Source organism: Enhydra lutris, unplaced genomic scaffold (assembly GCF_002288905.1).
Source record: "Enhydra lutris kenyoni isolate GAN:26980312 unplaced genomic scaffold, ASM228890v2 scaffoldscaffold3, whole genome shotgun sequence".
NCBI lineage: Eukaryota > Metazoa > Chordata > Mammalia > Carnivora > Mustelidae > Enhydra > Enhydra lutris.
The window spans coordinates 26,985,834-27,008,542 of NW_019154087.1; the positions used below are offsets into that span (position 1 = coordinate 26,985,834).

General features: G+C 35.1%; 1 protein-coding gene across 2 annotated transcripts in view; it reads left to right on the forward strand.

Moving 5' to 3' along the window:
• Window positions 1–22,709, forward strand: part of LOC111157102 (centromere protein E) — a 76,690-nt gene that overhangs the window by 48,049 nt on the left and 5,932 nt on the right. The window contains exons 37-46 of one of the 2 annotated variants that reach the window (XM_022518348.1): window positions 538–696; window positions 875–1,165; window positions 2,636–2,740; window positions 5,087–5,305; window positions 7,463–7,660; window positions 8,319–8,522; window positions 10,504–10,722; window positions 12,724–12,909; window positions 19,874–19,986; window positions 22,000–22,097. In XM_022518348.1, coding sequence (XP_022374056.1) covers window positions 538–696; window positions 875–1,165; window positions 2,636–2,740; window positions 5,087–5,305; window positions 7,463–7,660; window positions 8,319–8,522; window positions 10,504–10,722; window positions 12,724–12,909; window positions 19,874–19,986; window positions 22,000–22,097 — 1,792 coding nt within the window. The remainder of the gene's footprint in view (window positions 1–537; window positions 697–874; window positions 1,166–2,635; window positions 2,741–5,086; window positions 5,306–7,462; window positions 7,661–8,318; window positions 8,523–10,503; window positions 10,723–12,723; window positions 12,910–19,873; window positions 19,987–21,999; window positions 22,098–22,709) is intronic. The other variant, XM_022518351.1, reaches the window with a different exon arrangement.

The following is a 22,709-nucleotide window of genomic DNA, read 5'->3' on the forward strand; positions in this document are numbered from 1 at the left end:
CTGTTGGTGAAAATTTAAATGTTATAATCTTTTAGGGAGACATTTTGACACTGCCTTATTAAAGATTTGTCAGCATATATATCTGCTACAGTGATTCTATCTGTAGTAATTTATCCTACCAACATATTCACACATTTGGGCAAAAATACAACATTTATTGCAACATTATTAGTGCTGACAGAAATCTAGAAATATCCACTAATAAGGCACTGGCTAAGTGGGGTCTATTTGTCTAATGGGTTACTAAGCATGAGAATGGGCCCTTTTTATGTGTTAGTGATTTAGAATGATGTCCTAGTGGTATGAGAGAGAAGAAAGCAGTGGCAGAATGCACCAGGCAGCCCAACCAGGATGGAGGAGGCTAGGGAAAGGGGTTTTAGTTTGTATCCTTCTGGATACAATTCTAATCTGGGGGTGGTGTGCTTATTGTTTTTAATTATGAGCATGCACTTTTTAAGATTTTGTTTAACTAGTTCATCACTAAGGAAAGGTAATGTGCCTTGATATAATGATATTTCTCAATTTCTTCTAATAAAGGATTTGGAGACACAACAAAAACTAAAAATTGCTCATATGCATTTGAAGGAACACCAAGAAACTATTGATAAATTCAGAGAAAGAGTTTCAGAAAAGACAACTCAGATTTCAAATATTCAAAAGGATTTAAATAAATCTAAAGATGAGTTACAGAAAAAGGTATGTGTTGTTTTGTTCTTTGGGGTATAACTGTCTAAAACCATTTGTGGAATGAGATAAGATATAGATACAGATATATAGATAGAGACATAGATGTACATGTATAACCAGTAAACACTATTTTCCTTCCTTGAAGGAATTCTATTTGCATTCTAACTTGTTTTATAATTATCTCAAGATACAAGAACTTCAGAAAAAAGAGCTTCAACTTCTTAAAATGAAAGAAGATGTCAATAAAACTCATAAAATTATAAACAAACTGGAACATTTGAAGCAGCAATTTGAGGCCCAAAATTTATCTATGCAAAGTGTGGAAATGGATAACTTATACTTGACTAAGAAACTTCATAAAAGCCTTGAAGAAATAAGAATTTTAGCTAAGGAAAGAGATGAGCTAAGGAAGATAAAAGAGTCTCTCAAAATGGAAAGAGACCAATTCAGAGAAATCTTAAGAGAAATGATAGCTAGAGTGAGTTCAGAATCTTCCCTTATTTAGTAACTGTTTATAAGGATCAAGCTTTTTTGGAAAGGAGAATAATTTGGTTTTATTGTTGTGGGGTTTTGGGGTTTGTTTTGTTTTGGGGGGACTTGTGGGGTTTTTTTTTTTTTCTTTTTGGAAATTTCTACTAACAATAAAGAATAATGGGGAAACTATAATTTTTCACACAAATAGAAGATTATACTGTTTTAAAAGAAGCCAAAATATTTTTCAGGAAATATCATTTAAATTATTTACTTTTAAGAAAAGATTTGTTGGGGTGCCTGGGTGGCTCAGTGGGTTAAAGCCTCTGCCTTAGGCTCAGGTCATGATCTCAGGGCTCTCTGCTCGGCGGGGAGCCTGCTTCCTCCTCTCTCTCTCTCTCTGCCTACTTTGATCTCTGTCTGTCAAATAAATAAATAAAAATCTTTAAAAAAAAAAAAGAAAGAAAGAAAGAAAAAGAAAAAAAAAAGATTTGTTACATAATGCAGACTATTTTCTTTAATGTAATTTTTAAAAGGGTTTTTTAAACCAGGAAATGGCATTATCCTCAATAGGAAAAGATATGAAGGACTAGATTTGTAAAACAATAAGTGCCCATTTCTCTCCCTCCACAGGACAGAATTTTAGGCATGCGGCCTTCTCAGTAAAGTTGGAGGGAGGAGGCCAGACACACAGAGGAAGGAAGTTGAGCCAGTGTGACTGTCTTAACATATTTACAATCACATCTTAAAAAACTCAGCTGAATCCTCTAGAAAATAACATAAATTTCAGATAAAAAGGAAATTGTATAAAATCTATAAAACTCTTTTTTTTATTCTCATAATTCAACAAGAATAGAAGACTGTGTCATTTGCAGTATTATCAATAGAAACATGGACACTTGGGAACCATCCTTATGAGGACCCTAACTAAATTTGTAAAGAATAAAAAAAATTCAACAAATATTTATTAAACAGTCATTCTTCTAAGTAGTGTAGTGAATAAATGGGAGAAAAGGTTTTATTTTATACTTCTAATCAGAAGTACAAAATGTAACAGGATATGCATTTTGTGTTCCAAGGTACTGGGAAGAGTATGAATAGAGATATTTCAGGTGGTTTTGCTAATTTATTATTTGGCACCAATTCTAGAGACTAATTCTAATTCAGAGACTTGGAATTGCAAGAATCAGGTATAAATCTAATATCTAGTTTTCAACTCTGATGGTTACAGGAATAAATCCCACCTCAAAAAATATGTGGTTCTTCCACATTTTTTCTCAATGAGTTGAGGCCACTCACTACAATACTTAGTAGTAGTGTTATTCATTTTCTAGACATTTTTAACTTTGTTTTTGAGTTATAAGTTTATAATTCCATTATTGAAATGATGGGGAAAAATGTAATTAGAAAAACATACAGACATTATATGTGGATGTAGTTATAGTTGAAGCTTGTTTATTTCTTTGTACCAATACAGGACCAACAGAACCATAAAGAGCTAGTAAAATATGAAAAACAGTTACAATGTAATGAAAAACACTACCTCACAGAAAGCCTGAGAGAAAAGTGCTCTAGGATAAAAGTAAGTGCCTTATGTTAAAATTACAAATGAACATTAGTATTCTTCTAAAGGCCTAAATGAAATCCAAGGAACATCTGTGGAATGAATAGAAAGTGCTCAGTGTTTTTTTAAACTTTATGATCTAGTGTAGGTGTGCATGTGTGTGCATATGTGCATACATTAACACACAAAACAGTGAGGGGTTATGATTTTAAGGCCCTACTGGAAAGGTGGTATTTGAGCAAATATCTAAAAGAGGTAAAGGATTAAGACTTAAAGCTGCCTGGGGGAAGAATAGGATGAGAAGAAAAAATAGGGCTTACAAAGCTCTTGAGGCAGAAGCCTGCCTGATGAGTTCACGGAGCATTAAGAAGGGAGAAAGCTGATAAGAAATGAGGTCAGAGAGCTCATGGGGAAGATGCAAGCTGTGGGGCCTCGAAATATCTTCGGGTTTTACTCTGAGTAAGATGGAGACCTTTTGGAGGGTTTTGACCATGAGAGAGACGTGATCTGACTTACATTTTAAAGGGATGACTCTGATTGTTGTGTTGAAAATGGACAAAGTGGAAGCAGGAGGAATATTTGAGAGACTAAGTTCAATAATCCAGACCAAGATGATGGTGGCTCAGCCTAAAGAGGTATCAGTGGAAGCAGTGGGAAGTACTTGGATTCTGAATATATGCTGAGGGAAAAGGCCAACACAACTAACTGTCACTCCTCTCTGAATGCAAGATTCCTAAAGAATTTTTGTGTGTGTTTATGTCACTTAGCACATTCCTATCAGAATATGTATTAAAGGTACAAATGAAGTAATAAAAAGTAATATGTATTTTTTAAAAGTATTAAAAAATATGTATTAGAAAGTAAAAAAGTAGTATGTATTGAAAGTACAAATCAAGGACTACACAGTGCTGTTCCATATCATAATGTGATTCATACTAAGACCAAAGGCAGGAATCCCCTTTCCAACATCCCAGATAAATGAACACCTAGCTTTTCCTTAAGTTATTGAACAGGAAGGTCATTATTGTCAACAGCCCCTTATTCCATATTTAGCACCCTGAATTAAATGTGTTATTTATTATATGACTAACAATTTGAACTACTGTGTTCCTCCACTTATACTTTGACTGGTGTGTCCTCTGCGTGGCCTCTATTCATTTGAGCTCAGAGGCCAGACTTTTTGAGTGTCTACCATATGCACTAATACCAGGTGCTTTTACCTCATGAGATGATCTTTATTGCTCCATTTACAAATAAACTGAAGCTTTGAGAGGAAGTTTAGTAGTTGCCTAAGCTCACATGGCCGACCTTCGAAAGGTCATCTTTGAAATCAGGATTTGAAATCAGGTATAAGTTTAAAACTTAAATATGGAAACAAATAAATAAATTTTACAAATAAAATTTAATTTCCTTTAAGTCATAATGTCTATATACAATTTATAGATTACAAATAGATACAGATATCCTATAACATTTACTTTCCCCCAGAAAACTTTGTGACAATCACCATAATCTTCATTTTGTAGCTAGGAAACTGGCTCAATGATTTCCCTAGTCAGGAAGTAGCAGAGATAGAACCTGAACTCTAACTCTGATAAAAAGTTAGAAAACTCAGATTCTAGGCAGATAAATAGAAATGTGTAAAGAGGCTACACCAAGCTGGCAAATAGCTAGTGTGAGTCTTTGTGAGCCAGCCTTCAATCTTGAACTATAATACATACTAGATTGAATTCACTCAAATTTATCTTCACTCTTTGTAGATGGTCATTTGAATCACAAGTACTCAAAAAACTTAAGAAAATGTATCAAAATGATAACAGTGGTTGTTTCTGGTTTTCTTTGTTTTGTTTAAATTTTTTTAATTTCACAGTAATTAAATATTATTTCTATAATTCAAAATCAACAATAAGACTTTTTTTTTTTTTTTTAAACACAAAGGTCTTTATTTCTGTACTACAGAAAATGTTAAAGCATAAGTTTTGTTACAATTCTAGGGCAAGGATCATAGGGAAAGAGAGGAAAAAAAACAAACAAGATGAAACCAGAGAGGGAGACAAATCATAAGAGACTTAATCTTAGGAAACAAACTGATGGTTGCTGGAGGGGAGATGGCTGGGTGGATGGGGTAATTGGGTGATGGACATTGGGGAAGATACGTGTTATCATGAGCACAGGGTATTATATAAGACAGATGAATCACAGACCTGTACCCCTGAACCAAATAATACATTATATGTTAACTAACTGAATTTACATTAAAGACATTAATTTAAAAATGAAAAAGAAAAACAATTCTAGGGCAAGGACTATTCGTTGTTAAGTTAGGATGAATTGTTAAACTGAATGATTTCTAATTTTCCTTAGGAGCTTCTGAAGAGATACTCAGAGATGTATAATCATTATGAGTGCTTAAATAGACTATCCCTTGACTTGGAGAAAGAAGTTGAAACCCAAAAAGAGCTTTCAGCTAGAGTAAAAGCAAACCTCTCACTTCCATATCCACAAATCAAACAAATTCAAAAACTTCTCACCGCAAACCAAAGATGTTCAATGGAATTCCACAGAGTCATGAAGAAACTTCAGGTACCATCTTTTTTAGTAATATCTTTGTAAATATTGCTATAAATTTTAGTTTTAACATCAGTGTATTTAAGTCCTATGTCCTACTTTGGGAGTTGGCATATTTGCTATTTAGTATATTTACTGCTTAATTAATGTGCATCTCAGAATAGTATATATAAGACCCACTGTGCCTCTAGGACCTGTTCATTCAACAAAACTTGAGCTCTACCTGTGAGCCTAGAAACCATCATGGTGCTCCAGATACAGATAGGAATAACGTCTCAGGTATATCTTACTCTAGCACATGAGGCAAACATATAAGGAGCCAGTAAATGTGATAGAACCACATGCAGGTTGTGTGACATATCAGATAAAGAGTTACAGAAAAGGAGATTGCAGGAGAAGCTGGAGTCCGTAGTAATGCTTAGAGTTCATTTTGCCGATGATGGGAGCCACTGGGCAGATATTTTTAAGTGGTAGCGGTAGCATGACCAGATTACCATTTTAGCTACTGCACCATACAAAAGCAATGAATTTGTGGCAGAGAGAAGAGACAAGAGGCAGTGATAGTGGTCCAGATGAGATATTTTAGGTGACCATATTACTAGGAAAGGATTCATAGGCACAGGAAGGATAAAAGAAATTAAATACTCAGCAGCTTAAAATAGTAGGTTCACGTGATGGAGAGTGGAGGTAAGGCTGGAGATGCTTAGATTGAGTGCCGGGATTTGAGCATGGCCAGGTTTGTGGAGAGTGGTTACCATTAACTGACAAAGAGAAAAGAAAAAGGAGCAAGGCAGGCAAGGCAGGAAAACGATCAGGTGTTTAGTTTGAGATGTTTTGAGGTAGAAATGATGGAGCCATGATGGAGCATTCAAGAAGAGAAACAAGTAGGCACTTAGTTGTGAGTCTGAGGTTTGTCAGGAGACAAGTCAGGACTAGAGATAAAGGTTTGGAATTCATCAGCATATAGATGCTAGATAATACACATGTGAGTAAGGTCACCCAGAAAGTGTAGTAGAAAAATAAGAGCCTTGGGATAAGATGAGAACTCTGGAAAAGATAAATTTTCAAGAGGCAGTAGCAGAAAAGAGAGCAAAAAATGGATTTGAGGTTGGAAATGGCAGAGAAGGAGAAAATCAAGCAAAAGTGGTGTTGCTCAAGTCAGTGGAGGACAGCATATCACAGATGAAGTGCTCAAGAGTGGCAGATACTGGGGCGCTTGGATGGCTCAGTCGATTAAGCAACTGCCTTTGGCTCAGGTCATGATCCCTGGATCCTGAGATTGAGCCCCACATCGGGCTCCCCACTCAGCGGAGAACCTGCTTCTCCCTCTCCCTCTGCCTGCCACTCTGCCTACTTGTGCTCATTTTCTATCTAAGTAAATAGATAAATCTTTAAAAAAAAAAAAAAAAAAGAGTGACATATTTCAAACAGCCAGCATATGAATTGGAACCATGCCCTCCGTTTGTTGATAATAGAGCTTATTGTTGACCTTTGTCAGAACACTTTTAATTGAGTGGTTAGGGAAGAGCCAGATTCTAAGAGGTTAAGGAGTGGTGGAAATTGAGGAGGTAGGGAGTTCCTGTCTGTCTTTTCTAGGTAGATTGCCTCTCAGGCCCTGATATTCTTCCACAAATAACTGGCAATCAGATATCCAGAATTTATCCAGGAGGTCCATGGAACATATGCCATTCAAATTATTGTCACCTTGAGGCCAAACATCTAACTACATGTGAGAAGTACATCTTGAGGCTGGTATACCCACTTTGGTTACCCAACCAAGGGAGGCAGGAGAGGATGTTGAAAATGAATCTCAGGTATCTAGCTGGGATACCTACGTGATTGGTGATAAAATTAACCAAAAAGTTAGCAGAAGGGAAAGGTGAGTTTATAGGGAAAGAGATTATGTTACATTTTAACAGTGAATCTGAGGTAATTGTAGGACATCCATGAGATGTAGCCAGTAGGGAATCCGAAATAAGGAACATGAAGTCTAGAAGTTATTCTCTCAAGATACTGGGAAAAGAAAACTGGGGCTAGAGAGAGGCTTTTTCCTTCTTCCTCACTTACCAGAGGATATAGATAAACAAGAGATGCCATCCCTCTTTGTCTTGAGGGTTTAAACTTTCCTCTAAATGTGATAAAAGGTTCATTTCCCAAATTGTTTTTTACAAGTATGTGTTAAGCCATGTTACAAAGATAAAGGAAGAACAACATGAATCCATCAATAATTTTGAAGAGGTTTTTATTGATGAAATGGAAAAGCAAAATGAATTGCTAATTAAAATACAGCAGCTTCAACAAGATTATGATGTACCATCCAGAGAATTAACGGACCTCAAGTTGAGCCAGAATATGGATTTACATATTGAGGTATTATTTGTTTTAAATGGTTTCATTAGTTTTTAACCCTTTTTATCATATAGAGAAGGTAACTTTGCATGCGCTTAGAACCATTTTCATTTTTCGGAAATTAAAAATACGTTGCAGGGTGACAACTGGCCAGATGTAAAGAGTACGAGGACTCCACAGACACAGAAAAATGGATTTAGTCCCAACAAGGGGGAATTCATAGAACCCCATAATAAGTTTCCAAATGCTTTCTAAAATGGCCTAGATCCGTGGCTGGGAGTCAGGAACAATGTTATTACAACTTGTCATGGAGTATCCTTTCTCTCCCCCAGCAATGTGAGGCTGGCATCCAGTTCCAACATGCGTGGAAGGCCTGGTGCACAGAAAAGCTACATGCAGAAGCCCTGCATATGTATGAGTAGTAGTCACAGATAGTTTTGGTGGTTTTTAATTCCAGCAGGAAGAATTTGTAGACATTCCTTACATAGCTTATAGTGCCAGATTTTTATTATTCAAATAACTAGAACAAAAGTTTAAATTAGAATTATGTTTATTTCAATATACTCATAATATTAAGATGAGAGTTCAGTAAGGTATTTTCCCCTTTTCCTGATATTTGTATGATATTTAGATAAAAACTCTTAATGTACAGATGACTCAATACTTATTTTTCAAACAGGAAATTCTCAAAGATCTTTCAGAAAATGACTTCCACTGCATAAAGACTAAATTTCAGCAAGTGCTGAGTAATAGGAAAGAAATGACCCAGTTTTTGGAAGAATGGTTGAATACTCATTTTGATATAGAAAAGCTTAAAAATGGCATCCAGAAAGAAAATGATAAGATTTGTCAAGTGAATAACTTCTATAATAATAAAATAATTGTAAGTAGTGATTTTTGTTTGTGTGGCTACCTCATTCTTTTTATTGTTTGCTCTAATTTGTCTACCTTTTTCTTAAAAAAGACTTAGAAGAGCAACTTAATCTTAGGTATACTTCTTTAATTTATTTGTATATACTTTATTTTTTGTTTGAAAAAAATGGGTAAACATGTTCTTCCTCTAACATGTTATATATGCTTCCTTATTAAGATAATTAAAAATAACCACTTACACTTGTAAAGAAGATAAAATCTTGGGGTGTAATAATCAATTTCCACTTAGGGAATCTTGAATGCTCTTCCCTTTCTCACTTCTCACTGCCTCTGGAGGAATTGAGCTTTCCCCCAAGTAGTCTCAGACAGAGTGAGACTTGAACCTCTTTCAGAGCTACGGGCAGCAGCTGTGGCCGTGCCAGAGACAAGTCTGTGCAGCGACGTCACGGAGATGTGCTTTTCATTTTGGTGGTATCACTGCCTTATGCCCTGATCCTTCAGCTCTGAGGTTCAGAGATGTGGTGTATATCTTTGTTCCCAAAGCGACTGGCTCTAGTGTACAGATTCACAAGAACCAATATGGCTTAAGACCAGCTTGTTAATTTGTGTTACTTTCTACCAATCAGAATATTCATTCTGCTCTCAAGTAATCCCTATCTCATATACCTGGTAAAATATGCAATAGTCAGAAAGTTACTTGTTGTATATGTGGCTGGAGCGAAGGGAGCTAGATTAATATTAAAACCTCTAAAATTGGTTTTACATTTCATATGTTTGGGTAGATCTTGTTTGACACTTTAATTTCATCTGAAAACTATACTTAAATCACACTGAAATATAGATAATGTTTTTAAAATATGCTTTCCTGTGAAGTGTGTAAACCTGGCGATTCACAGACCTCTACCCCTGGGGATAAAAATATACTATATGTTTATTAAAAATAATTAAAAAATAAATTTACTTTAAAAATAAATAAATAAATAAATAAATAAAATATGCTTTCCTGTGGATATTCCCGTTTGTTGAATACCTCAAGCTACCAAAACAGTAAATGACCTAATTCCCAAAAAAAAAAGTTCACAGCAGAGGAAAAGCATAAAAACCCATATTTGAATAAGATAATCCCCATAAAATTTTTAGTGCTTTTCTTGTAATATTGAGGACCTACTTGTGAATAGAAGGTGGGATTTCTACCATCTGAATGAGCATAGAGATGTAGCTTCTTCTAGCACCATGAATGTAGGAATTGATAACTTTATTGGTATGAAGCCAGTAGTCCAGAACAAAGACGAGTCCAGTATCCCAGCAAGAACACAACTAATTTAGCATCCAAGTCTGATAGAAGTGTCTTAAAGATATAGATAAAACCAATAAGGCATTAATGATGAGAACAAAAAGTATATCCCATAAGAATTAGGAAATAAAAAGATAATATGAATAATTTCAGAGTTAGCCTTCAGTGTAAAGGAAGGCAGTGATTGTTATTCCATGAACAGAAATACAAGATTTTCCGATTAATTACCAAAGGTCAGTGAATTCTTTCCCCTCTAAACACTGAGGTTTAAAATGAAACAGGAAAATAGATTGCTCTTAAGTTTACTGGATGTACTCTGCTATTATTTGTCAGTTAAAGTTCATACATGACATCATAAATGTCATAACATAATGACTTTAACCAACACAGTTCTGCAGATTTCTGCTTCATATGTTAGCACTGATCCAATAAAGTGAGATTTAATCATCTTGCAAATCCATACAAATCCTCTCCAGTCCTTATTCTTCTTTTATTCTCATCATCAACATCCAACGCCTTCTGAAATTCCAGGAACTGAGGCAAACCACAAATGGTCACATTCTTATAAAGTACGGTTCTAGGATGTTCTAAATAATGAATTTCAGCATATGCCTTGTCCTAGAATTCTAGTAGTTTTCATAGTGTTTTTTATATGTAATTCATTTTAGAGTTATAATGGTGTTTTACTATTTAATAGGCTATAATGAATGAATCTACAGAGTTTGAGGAAAGAAATGCTGCTATAGCCAGAGAATGGGAACATGACCTGAAATCAGTGAAAGAGAAAAATGAACAACTATTCAAAAACTACCAAACTTTGAAGATGTCTCTACCATCTGGTATCCTTGTTCATTCTGCTACAGAGGACAATAAGCATCTTCATGTTACAGCAAGAGCCACACAACTAACTGCAGAGGTGTGTGATTTCTTATGTTTTTCAATTTGCAATTTGATTAGTTAAAGCTATATTTTATATAACATTTCAGAGCAAAATTATAGTATCAAATATATTAGACAACATGGACCATGTTTGTGTATGTGATGGGTTTCCTTTTTAAATTGAATTCTATTGTGGCTAATCACTCAAATAACTACAGAGCTATGTATATTATATGACATCTTCCCTTTGAATTATAAAACAGAAGTAACTCATAGCTTAATTTGATTGAGAGGTATATATACCTCTCAAAGTGCCATTACTGTACATTATAAATTGCTTCAATCATGTAACTTTTTATTGAACTATAATCTGTGTCTATTGATAGAACTAGCTTAGAGGGAAAGGGCAATTCAGGTTTTATCTAATTATCATCAAAGCCTTAATATTGGTTAATGTTACATCAAAATTAAAATGGAAGAGTCTAAAAATATAACGGATGTCTTAGTGCAGATTTACCTGGATCTAAGAATCAATACATTATTTGAATGATTCAGTTATTTTATTAACTAGCCTTACTTGGAAATCTCTGAAGCAAACATGCTATTTTATTTTGTTAGCTCACAAAATGACTTAGTGAAGAACCCAAAAGTAAATTGTAATTTACCATTTTTACCAAAATAAATACTTAAAATATCAGCCACTAGTTTAATGATCAATTACCAGTGGAAACTAGAAGATCACTAGTATAGTTTATTGATTTGCTCATTCCTGCAGACCTCAGTAGCTAGTAGAGTCAAAAATAGCAGAAATATTAACCCCATCTACCAAAGCAATAAAGAAGCTGAAGGAAATTCCACCTTCAGTAATCCCAGGAAATACCCTATCAGATAATTATTATATGCTATTACTTTGGTAATTATGACAAATTACAGTATCATAGAATAGTTTGGTAATGATACAGAAATAGACAAATAGAGCAGTGGACCCAAGTAGAGAGTTTAGCAGCATATGTACTCAGGGAGGAGAATTCAGTGTTTGATAATGGCAGCAGCCTACTCGGTGGGGAAAAGATGATTTAATTAATGTTTGATTCTGACAACCAGCTAGCCACCTGGGAAGAAATAAATCTGGGTTTCTACCTCACTCAAACAAAAATAAATTCTGGATGGGGCAAGAAGAAACAGATATTTTCTAGAAAATCCTGTATATGTGTGTATGTAGGTGAACAATCTTATAAATATGGACAAATTCAGGTATTTAAATTCAGGTGTTTTTTACTTGTAAAAAACTGGAAATAACCTAGATATTCGTTGGCAGTTGATGGGTTAACTAATTTATAGTACCTCTAAGAAACAGGATGTATGTATCCATGAAAACAAAAACGTGGAGAGATCTGTATGTGTTGGTAATGGAAATACATTGTCAGGTTGAAAAAAAACCAAAACTATATATTCAGTATGTTCCTCCTGTATGTATGACTGACCATTTTTATAACTATATATTCACAAATGCTCAGATAGACATAGAAAATTTTTGGAAGGATACACTTGAAAGAGTTCAGTAGTGGTTGCTGTTGGGTCAGCTAGGGTTCTGAGACAGGGAAACTTACCCTTCATTACATGCCTTCGAATTTTTCCATATACCTGTATTTTTGAATTTTCAAACTAGGTAATAAAAATAAAGGAAAAGATATGTTATATGCATTACTTAGAGAGTCAGTTAACGAGTGTATTTCCTTTAAGTGGTGTTAATTTAAAATGTGTGTTTAATATGCTTAGCACAATACTAACCAGTAAATAAAATAACACTAAACCTTATAATATAAAATTTGGGTCTTTTTAATCCAAGAATCATCAGCTTCTAAATAAAGAAAATAACACTTGTATAAATTGAGTGACATTTGGTTTCTCTTCTATCCTTTGTTAATGCAACCTGAAACATTAATACCTATATATGACCATCTTTGTCTTACACTTACACTTACATACTGTGATTCTGCCTGCATGGCACATCTCATATGTGGACTTTTTCTAACAGAAAATTCAGGAGCTGGAAACTTCACTGCGTGAAGCTAAGGAAAGTGCTAAGTACAAGGAAAGCAAGATTATAAAGATGCAGAAAGAACTTGAGATGACTAATGACAAAGTAGTGAAACTTCAAGCACAAGTTAATGAATCAAATAAATGCCTTGAAAAAACAAAAGAAATGATCCAAGTACTTCAGGTAACTTAACGAAATCATTTTCTAATAAAAGGGTTTTTTTTTCTTTTACTGTTGAATTTGGAGGATAATTTGGAACTCCAATCTTTTACTTGAACTTCCTGTTACTTATGGAACATCTAAAGTTCAGTACTCAAGCTTAAAAAAGCAAGTGGAAATTTAGAAATGAAATGCAAGAGTAGATTTTCATGTAAGATAATGATTATTTTCTATACTCCTAGAAAAATTGTTTTTTAAAGACTATATTCTTTATAATTTAAGATGTGTATTTTTATTTTTCAGAAAAAAAGCTCATCTAAATATTTACTCTTTATTAGATAAGTATATTTTAAAATTCTTTTTTTTTATTTAATCTCATTATTGAGCCCCACCTGGTAGCCTCTGGGCTGAATCTGATCTGTTTACTTTAGAAAGAACAGTAATTTGTCCTGGGATGCCTGGGTGGCTCAGTAGGTTCTGCTCAGGTCATGATTCCAGGTTCCTGGGATCCAACCCCACGTCAGGCTCTCTGCTCTGCGGGAAGTTTGCTTCTTCCTCTTCCTCTATGCATTCTCTCTCTCTCTCTCAAGTAGACAAATAAATTAAGTAAATGAGGGGTGCCTGGGTGGCTCAGTGGGTTAAAGCCTCTCCCTTCAGCTCGGGTCATAATCTCGGGGTCCTGGGATCAAGCCCCGCATCAGGCTCTCTGCTCGGCGGGGAGCCTGCTTCGTCTTCTCTCTCTCTGCCTGCCTCTCTGCCTGCTTGTGATCTCTGTCTATCAAATAAATAAATAAAATTGTTTAAAAAAAAATTAAGTAAATGAAAGGGGAAAAAAGGAAGCATAGTAATTTGTCTTTGACTGTGAATGCCATTACACAAGTCGTACCTTCATTCATCACATCTTTACCACTCCTTTTTGTTTTAGTTCCTACCCTTCTCATGCTTCTTGTGCTTGGGTTTGACCCTAATAGGCACTTAAGTTTGCTATCTCTTCATTTCAGTTAAAATTAGGAGCAAGTCAAGAATGTCTGCTGCTTTCATCATTTTAACACTGTTCTAGAAGTTCTGGTTCATTCAATAAGACATGAAATAGAAGAGGCAATAAAAAATAGTCTCAATCTTTTTAAATGTAAAGCTAAAAAAAAAAAAAACCAAGAAAATCAATCGTAAAGCTTTATAATTTTTGAGAGTAATTATTTAATATGTCAAATCACATTCTTACTCAATCAAGATAGATTTGTTGAGTATCCGGTATATGTTGGTTTTTGCTCTGGATGTCATGTGTACAGCAGTGGAAAGAAATAAAAGCCCCTCATTTCTTTCAAGGAGCTTACATTCTGGTTCAAGAAGAGAGAAAATAAGCAACTATATATGTATGTCAGATGGTAAAAAGTATGGTAGGAAAAAATTAAGCCAAACTAGACAAGGAGTGTGTGGGTACTGGGTGAGAGTGGGGGCTTGAGGGAAGCAGATATGATCTTAAAACAGGTTGAGCTGAGGAGAGCTGTACCGCTGTGCTGACCTGAGGGGATGGGTGAGCTATGTGATAGGGGAGCTATGTGGAAGGGTAACGGCCTTCCAAGCAAAGGAAATCACAAATAGTGTATGTATGTTTAAGAAACAAGAAAGGAAGAAACAAGAAACAAGAAAACATACAAAACAAGTATGTATGTTTAAGAAACATTCTCCTGAGCAGAATGAGCAAAGGGAAGAGATGGAAAATAAGGAGAGAAGTAGCAGAGAGTCAAATCATAAAGGGTCTCGCAATCTATTATAAGAACTTTAGTTTTTATTTTGAGTGAGATGGGAAGTCATCAGAGGATTTGGGCAAAAGGATATAATGATCTGATGTAATTTTTTAAAGCCTGCTCTTTGAAGGTAATATCCAGGAGGGCATGTTTGTTAATGTGACATATCAACTGCTACAACAAAGGGACCCAAACTACAGCAACTCCAACAAGAGGGAATCTTATTTCTCTGTCCCATATAAAAGTGTGAGTTCCATGTGAGTTCCAGCTCCCTTCCACATGATCATTCAGAGGCTTACTTCTCTCCCATCCTGTTTCTCCACCACCCCCTCAGGGGCTGTTTTTATGTGCATGATTAAAGCCAAGTTGTAAACTGTCCATGCCTGGGTTCACAGGAAAGGGACAGATGGAGAAGCTAAAAATCGTCTTAAAATCTCTACTCTTAAAGGCCCTGACCCAGAAGTGGCACATACTCTTTCCTCATATTTCTTGGAGTCAGAGGTGATTCCAGAGTTTTTGGCTTGAACAACTAGAAGGATGGACTTGCCATCTATGGAGATGGGAAAGACTGTCAGAAGAGCAAGTCTGAAACCATGGGAGCTAAATCGAAACTAAGTTTTGGACACATTGAATTTGAAATGGCTATTGGGGACTCCCAACTTGAGATATGACTGAAGCAGTCATATGTATACACAAATCTATGTATGTGTGTATGTATGTATGTATACACATAGACTTGAGGTGTGAGTTTGGGGAATTGTCAGCATATAAAAGTCATGAGACTGGACAAAGCCGTGAGCATAATGGTTAAGAAATAAGGAGTAACCAAAAGATACCAAGATGGAGCATCCAGTTAGTTCATTGGGAGTTGGGGAGGGGTGGGTAACAACACAGAATGCAGACAGCGGTTTCAGTCTCTTCACAGAAGTGAAGGAAGTGTATCAAGATAGGAAGTAAGCAACAAATTTCTCCACATTCTGTGTAAATTGATACAGACATCTATGGAGAGATAAACATCTTTCCTGCTTACCAGAAATAACTATTTCTGGGATATGGCGTTGTGTATTACCTAAGGGAAAGAAAGCAGAACACAAGATATTCATAAAATCTTCAGTTTTTTTTTTTTTTTTTTGGTATTATAAAAACATTCTATAAAAAGCAACAATGTTTTTAACTCAAGACTTGGCATAAGAAAAAACTTTTAACCTATTCACCACTATTTTAAAACATCTTGGATATAGCTGTCTAATATAATAATGTAAGGTTTGTTAATTGAATAGAGCAGAAAGTAATTTGAACAAATGAATCATTAACAATTTTGTTTAAATCTTGATACATTTCCTCTGTTACATCATTACAAATTGTTTATATCAAGTAGCAATGAATGGATCAAAAATTTAAACTAGTAGAACTTTATGGACATCCTGCATGAGGGGGAAAAAAGATCTTATTTATAACGGCCACAAAATCTAAAATAAGATGATTGAATGACTAACCTTAACAAAAAATGAGGGCAACATATATGAAAAGAAAAATAAAACTTTAAAAAGAAATATAGAGGAACATGTGGTTTATAAGAAACAGACCATTTCCTAGATTAGAACCTAAATACTATACAATCCTAAGTTTTTCCCAAATTAATTCCTAAATTTCATGTAATTCAAATCAGAATTTCAAAGGAATTCTTTTTCAGATAGAGCCACTAAAGTTTCTCAACTGAAACTCTCTAAAAATGCAAATGATAAATAGGTGTTGTTAACCATGAACTTTATATTTTCAGTCTTTTCCATTTATTCAGTAAATCTAAGACCATCAGTATTTCTTGAGTGCAGCTTTGGTCACATACTATATGTTTGAAATATGGAATTCTGTTATCTTTCATTTATAATTCAGTATTTTCAGTTTTGATTTCTTTTATGTGAGAATGTTTTAAATAATGTTATATATGACTAATTTATTTCATTATATTGTGGCAAAAAACTAATTTCTGCATTTCTAAAATATATTGAAATTTTCTTTTTAGTGTCATAAATGAATACCTTTTTTTAAGAGTTTGAACTTTTAAAATAATAATAAAACTTTTAAAAGAAAATTAAATCAATGGAAGAGAATAGAGAGCTTAGATATAGACCAACACAAACGCAGCCAACGGATCCTTGACAGGAGAGCAAAGGCAAGTCAGTGGAGAAGTTTAGTCTTAGCAACTAATGATGCTAGAACAACAGGACTTCCACAAACAGAAAAACAAATCTTAACACAGACCTTCTATCTTCCAAAAGGATTAACTCAGTTGATAAAAATCCAAATGTAGGGGCACCTGGGTGGCTCAGTCATTAAGCATCTGCCTTCAGCTCAGATCATGATCCCGGGATCCTGGGATGTAGTCCTATGTCAGGCTCCCTGCTTCTCCCTTTCCCCACCCCCACCTTGTGCTTTCTCTCTCTTAAATAATTTAAAAAAAAAAAAAAATCTAAATGTAAAAGACAAAACTAAAAAACCCTCAGAAGATAAAATAGAAAACCCAAGTGACTGTGGGTTTGATGGTGTCTTTTTAGATATAACATCAAAAGCATGATCCATGAAAGAAAAAATTGGTAAGTTGGACTCCGTTTAAATTAAAATATCTGCTCTGTGAAAGACAGTTAAGAAAATAAAAGGACAAGTCACAGACCAAAGGAAAAAATTCTGCAAAACACGTATCTGATAAAGAGCTGTTGTCCTAAATATGCGAAGAACTTTTAAAACTCGATCATAAAAAAGAAAGTCAATTAAAATAAATAAAATCTTTTTTTAAAAAAGATTAAAAAACAGACACCAGGGGCACCTGGGTGGCTCAGGGGGTTAAAGCCTCTGCCTTCGGCTCGGGTCATGGTCTCAGGGTCCGGGGATCGAGGGAAGCGGGGAGCCTGCTTCCTTCTCTCTCTCTGCCTGCCTCTCTGACTACTTGTAATCTCTATCAAATAAATAAATAAAATCTAAAAAAAAAAAAAAAGACAACAGTTCTGAGCAGACACCCCACCTAAGAAGATATATGTGTGACAAATAAGCATATGAAAAGATTCTCAGCATGGTATGTCATACCACTGCACAACTATGGTATCTCAAAATGCCATGATGGCCAAAATCCCATGCACCACACTAAAAATGCTGGTGAGGAGGTAGAACAGTAAGAATCCATTGCTGTAGGATGGCAGCTGGGACAGTCAGTTTGAAAGAGAGTTCAGCAGTTTCTTAAAAAACTGCCCACGCTCCAGCCAGTCACATGCCCAGGGAGGCACTGACATTAGCATCTGACTCAGAAGGTGAGGTATTGAACTGGTGCTGTGACTAAGCAAACACTGGGCTCCTCCAAGAATGAGCTTATCTTATGCAGTCATCCACCTCCTTAAGCTGATCATCTATCATTTTTGGAGGTTTTGCATCTTTTTCGTCTTTGCTAGCCATGGTATGCGTGTAAACGTTTCTCTGGGGGTTGGGTTGGGAAAGCCTAGAGGAATAAAGAGAGCTCTCTAGGTCCCTATTTATTTATTTTTGTTTAAAGATTTTATTTAGGGATGCCTGGGTGGCTCAGTTGGTTAAGCAGCTGCCTTCAGCTCAGGTCATGATCCCAGCATCCTGGGATCGAGTCCCGCATCGGGCTCCTTGCTCTGCAGGGAGCCTGCTTCTCCCTCTGCCTCTGCCTGCCATTCTGTCTGCCTGTGCTTGCTCTCTCTCCCTCTCTCTCTCTGATAAATAAGTAAAATCTTTAAAAAAAATAAATAAAATAAAGATTTTATTTATTTATTTGACAGAGAGAGTGAGATCACAAATAGGCGTAGAGGCAGGCAGAGAGAGCGGAGGGGGGGTGGGAAGCAGGCTCCCCGCTGAGCAGGGAGCCCGATGTGGAGCTCGATCCCAGGACCCTGAGATCATGACCTGAGCCGAAGGCAGAGGCTTAACCCTCTGAGCCACCCAGGCGCCCCTCTAGGTCCTTATTTAGATGGATTTTATTTTTTGTTCAATATCTATGACTGTGGTACAGTGCTAAAAAGAAATGAGTGATTTATTCAGCAGTAATAAGAAATGAGCTATTGAGTCGCAAAGACATGGATGGACCTTAAATGCACACTGTTCATTAAAAAGAAGCCAAACTGAAAAGTGATTCCAACTATATGATATTCTGGAAAAGACAAAACCAGGGAGACAGTAAAAAGATCAATGATTGCCAATGGTCCAGAAGGGGTAAGGGAGGGAAGGACGAATAGGTGGAACACGAGGTTTTTAAGATAGTGAATGTATTCTGTATGATATCGTACCAAAGAACATGTGTCATTGTACATTTGTCAAAACCCGTAGAGTATGCAATACAAACAATAAACCTGAACACAGCCTGGAATGTATCAATATTGGCCCATCACTAAAATGTGATGTTAATATATAGGGGAAACGGACAACATGAGGAGGGAGATAGAGCATGACAAGGATATATAGGAACTCTGTACTCTGCTCAATTTTTCTATAAACCTAAAGTTGCTCTAAAAATAAAAGTCTATTTATAAAAAAGTTTAAATATATGTATGTATTTACATATGATGTTTTTTCTCTGAGTAGAAAGTAGATGTATTTTCAGCACTGGAATGAACCATCTTTGAGTACAAATATCCCCACAACATTTTATAGTACTTTGTACCTTGAATTCAATTCTAGTTTGATATTTATATTGTCATTCTGACATCTTTTTGTTTCATTTTCCTGATTTACCTTTGTCTACCCATTATTTTCAACCTTTCTGTTTCATTTTGTTTATATCATTTTTAATTGGAGAAAAATTTGTTTTAGGAAATGAAGGGGCACCTGGGTGGCTCAGTAGGTTAAATGTCTGCCTTTGGCTCAGGTCATAATCCCAGGAGTCCCAGTATCAAGTCCTTTGTCAGGCTCCCTGTTCAGTGAGGAGTCTGCTTCTCCCTCTCCATCTGCCCCTCACCCTGCTCATGTTCTCTCTCATTCTCCCTCTCAAATGAATAAAATTTAAAAAAAAAAAAAAAAACAGTGAAGGTCATGTGTTCTTAATTCCCTGTTAGCTTCCAATAATTTCATGTATACTTCACATCAAATATGTACATGTTGTTCATTTTAGGGTTAAATTCTGTGCTTTTCACTTTTCATGTATTTGGAGCTTACTGTTTTAAAATGTTCCTACCAAATCCTACAGCTCTTTAAAACTGCTCTGAAATTATTTTTCTTTTCTCTAAAAAAATTAGGACAAAGTTGCTTTAGGAGCTAAGCCCTATAAAGAAGAAATTGAAGATCTCAAAACGAAGCTGGTGAAAATAGACCTAGAGAAGATGAAAAATGCTAAAGAGTTTGAAAAAGAGTATGTCAGAATTTCTTATCTTTTTCAGGTTGCTTACCATACTGTTGAAATAGTTATATTTTTTTTGTATTATGGAAACCTTCTGTATTATTACATATTTGTTTTACCTGTAGTTGGATATAAGTACTTATTTGAAGTGTTTTAAAATCTGTGATTTTTTTCTGTCTTTTTTAGACAGTTATTAGTTAGCGTATCATGTTTTGAAAATGCCAAATAAATACAATTATCATTAAAAAAAAAGGAAAAAAGTATGTCTTTGCCTTAACTGAACATGACCTTAATAGCTTAAGTTTCGGGAACCCTGGTGGCTCAGTCAGTTAAGCATCTGCCTTCGGCTCAGGTCATTATCCCAGGGTCCTAAGATTGAGCCCCACATTGGGCTCCTTGCTCAGCAAAGAGCCTGCTTCTCCCTCTTCCTCTGCCTCCTGCTCCCCCTGCTTGTGCTCTCTCACTCTCTTGCTCTCTCTCTCTGTCAAAAAAATAAATAAATCTTTAAAAGGAAAAAAAGCTTAATTTTCCCATCTAAATTTTTTTGCATTAAAAAGTTAACTTTTTAAAATATATGGAAGTATTATTACTACTTTTTACCCCACTGAGCCACCCAGGCGCCCCTATTAACTGCTTTTTAAAATAAATACAAACATCCACAGATTTTAAATTTATTAAATTCTCATTACATCAGCAAAATTTTTTAAAAACAAGCATAGTTATGACCAATTACTAACACATGTCTTTTGATGCTTCTTGCTGTCTTAAATAAACAGCATAAAAAATAGTCTTTTTATGCTTGAAATTGAATGTTAAGAACCTAAATATATGTGTATCTTTGTGTATTTAGCAGTTTGACTAAGATTTCTGTTGGTTCTCTTAATTTAACTTGTTCTTCCTATTGTGTTTTTGTGTAAAATTGTATATCATTTTAAAATACGGTACCTAGTACCCAAAAAGCATGACTGAGTTCTTTTTATTTATATATACTATATATAATGGCATGCCTGAGGTTCTTTATGATATAACATAATGAACATTAAACAGTCAGAGACAGTGAATTAGAAATATAATATTGCCACTTATTATTATATCACCTCACATATAAGCTGTTTAATCTCTCTGGTCTTTGTATTCATAATCAGTAAGGACAGGTTTGTATTAGATGATTTCTTAAGACTCCTTCTGACTCCTAATGCTTTTTGTTCTTCCTCTAAATATTTAACAATGATACCAAATTTGCCCAAAAAGTAGCACTCTGAAGCTTCATGCATTCTAACCAGCCTTCCACTGGTAAGACTATGCGTTTTAGTGAAACTTACACCTATCAGTTTCCTCATTACAAAAAAGCAATCTCAGGGGCGCCTGGGTGATGCAGTCAGTTAAACATCCAACCCTTGGTTTCAGCTCAGGTCATTACCTCAGGGTCCTGAGATCGAGTTCTGCATTCGGCTCCACAAAGAGTATTTGAGTTTCTCTCTCCCTCTCCCTCTGGCTCTCTCTCTCTCTCTCTCAAATAAATAAATAAATCTTTTTTAAAAAGGCAATTTCACATATAGAATAGAATCAGCAGATACTTTCAGAGTTTCTAAAAGCAGAAAGTCTCGTGATTTAACGCTGCTGATTAACACTTAGGCCAACAATTCCTAAAATGTCACTTTCTACTAGGGAACAGTGAGCAGAATTTGACCTTTGTATCACATTAGACTAGAGCTGCAGCCAGGGTTTGCTTCCCTGACGGTGTTGAAATAGGTAAAAGTTCTTTTCACTTTTATGCTCTGGTAATTGTATCTGATTAACAAAGCTATTGGGCTTCCAGAAATTTAAAAAGAATTTTAAAAATTACTCCTGCAACCAAATAGAATATTTCCAATTTGATGGCGTTACAGCTATAAAATACTTGATACCCTACTGCCATTTATGGGTTTTATGTCAATGTGATATATCTTATTGGTAGCAGTTCTGTTTATTCTTCCATCAAAAATTAGTTACAAAGCTTTTACATATTTCTGTTGTTCTTTTTAGAATTACTTCTACAAAAGCCACTGTAGAATATCAAAAAGAAGTTATAAGGGTATTGAGAGAAAATCTGAGAAGAAATCAACAAGCCCAAGATATCTCAAGTAAGTAGAAAATACTGATATTGCCAGATTCTTTCCATCTTATTTCTCAATATACTTAGACATTTTGAGGACTGTTATATTTGTGACAGTCGAGAATAAACTGTTAACCACTAAGTTAGAAAAAAACTATTTTTGAAATGAATTTATTGGGATCATATTTATCCTGTCATATCTCCTTAGTTTCCTGTAATCTCAACTATTTATCCAATATAGATTCTAAAAAAATAAGAGTTTTACCTTTGCATTATCTGATCTTTACATGTGGGTGAAGATATCTTCAGTACTAAAAAAGAATGAAGTAACTATCAAGGTAAAAGTAACCTTCCCAATAAAAATACAAACATATTGTAATAGACTTTAACCATGTGTACAGCAAAAATACAATCAGCACACGGTGGAAAAAAGGAAATAATATCCTACCTGTTCTTAGTACTGAAAATAGAGTTAATGCTTACTTGCAAAGTCGTTCAAATTTATCTTTTCAATACAATTTTCAAGTCTAATGATCAAATTTCTGCATGTGCATTCCTCAACCTATTCCTTTTTCCATATAACTGTCTCTTTGTTTCATTTGAAAAGAGAGGATGTTGAACAGTACTTGGGACAGCTTTG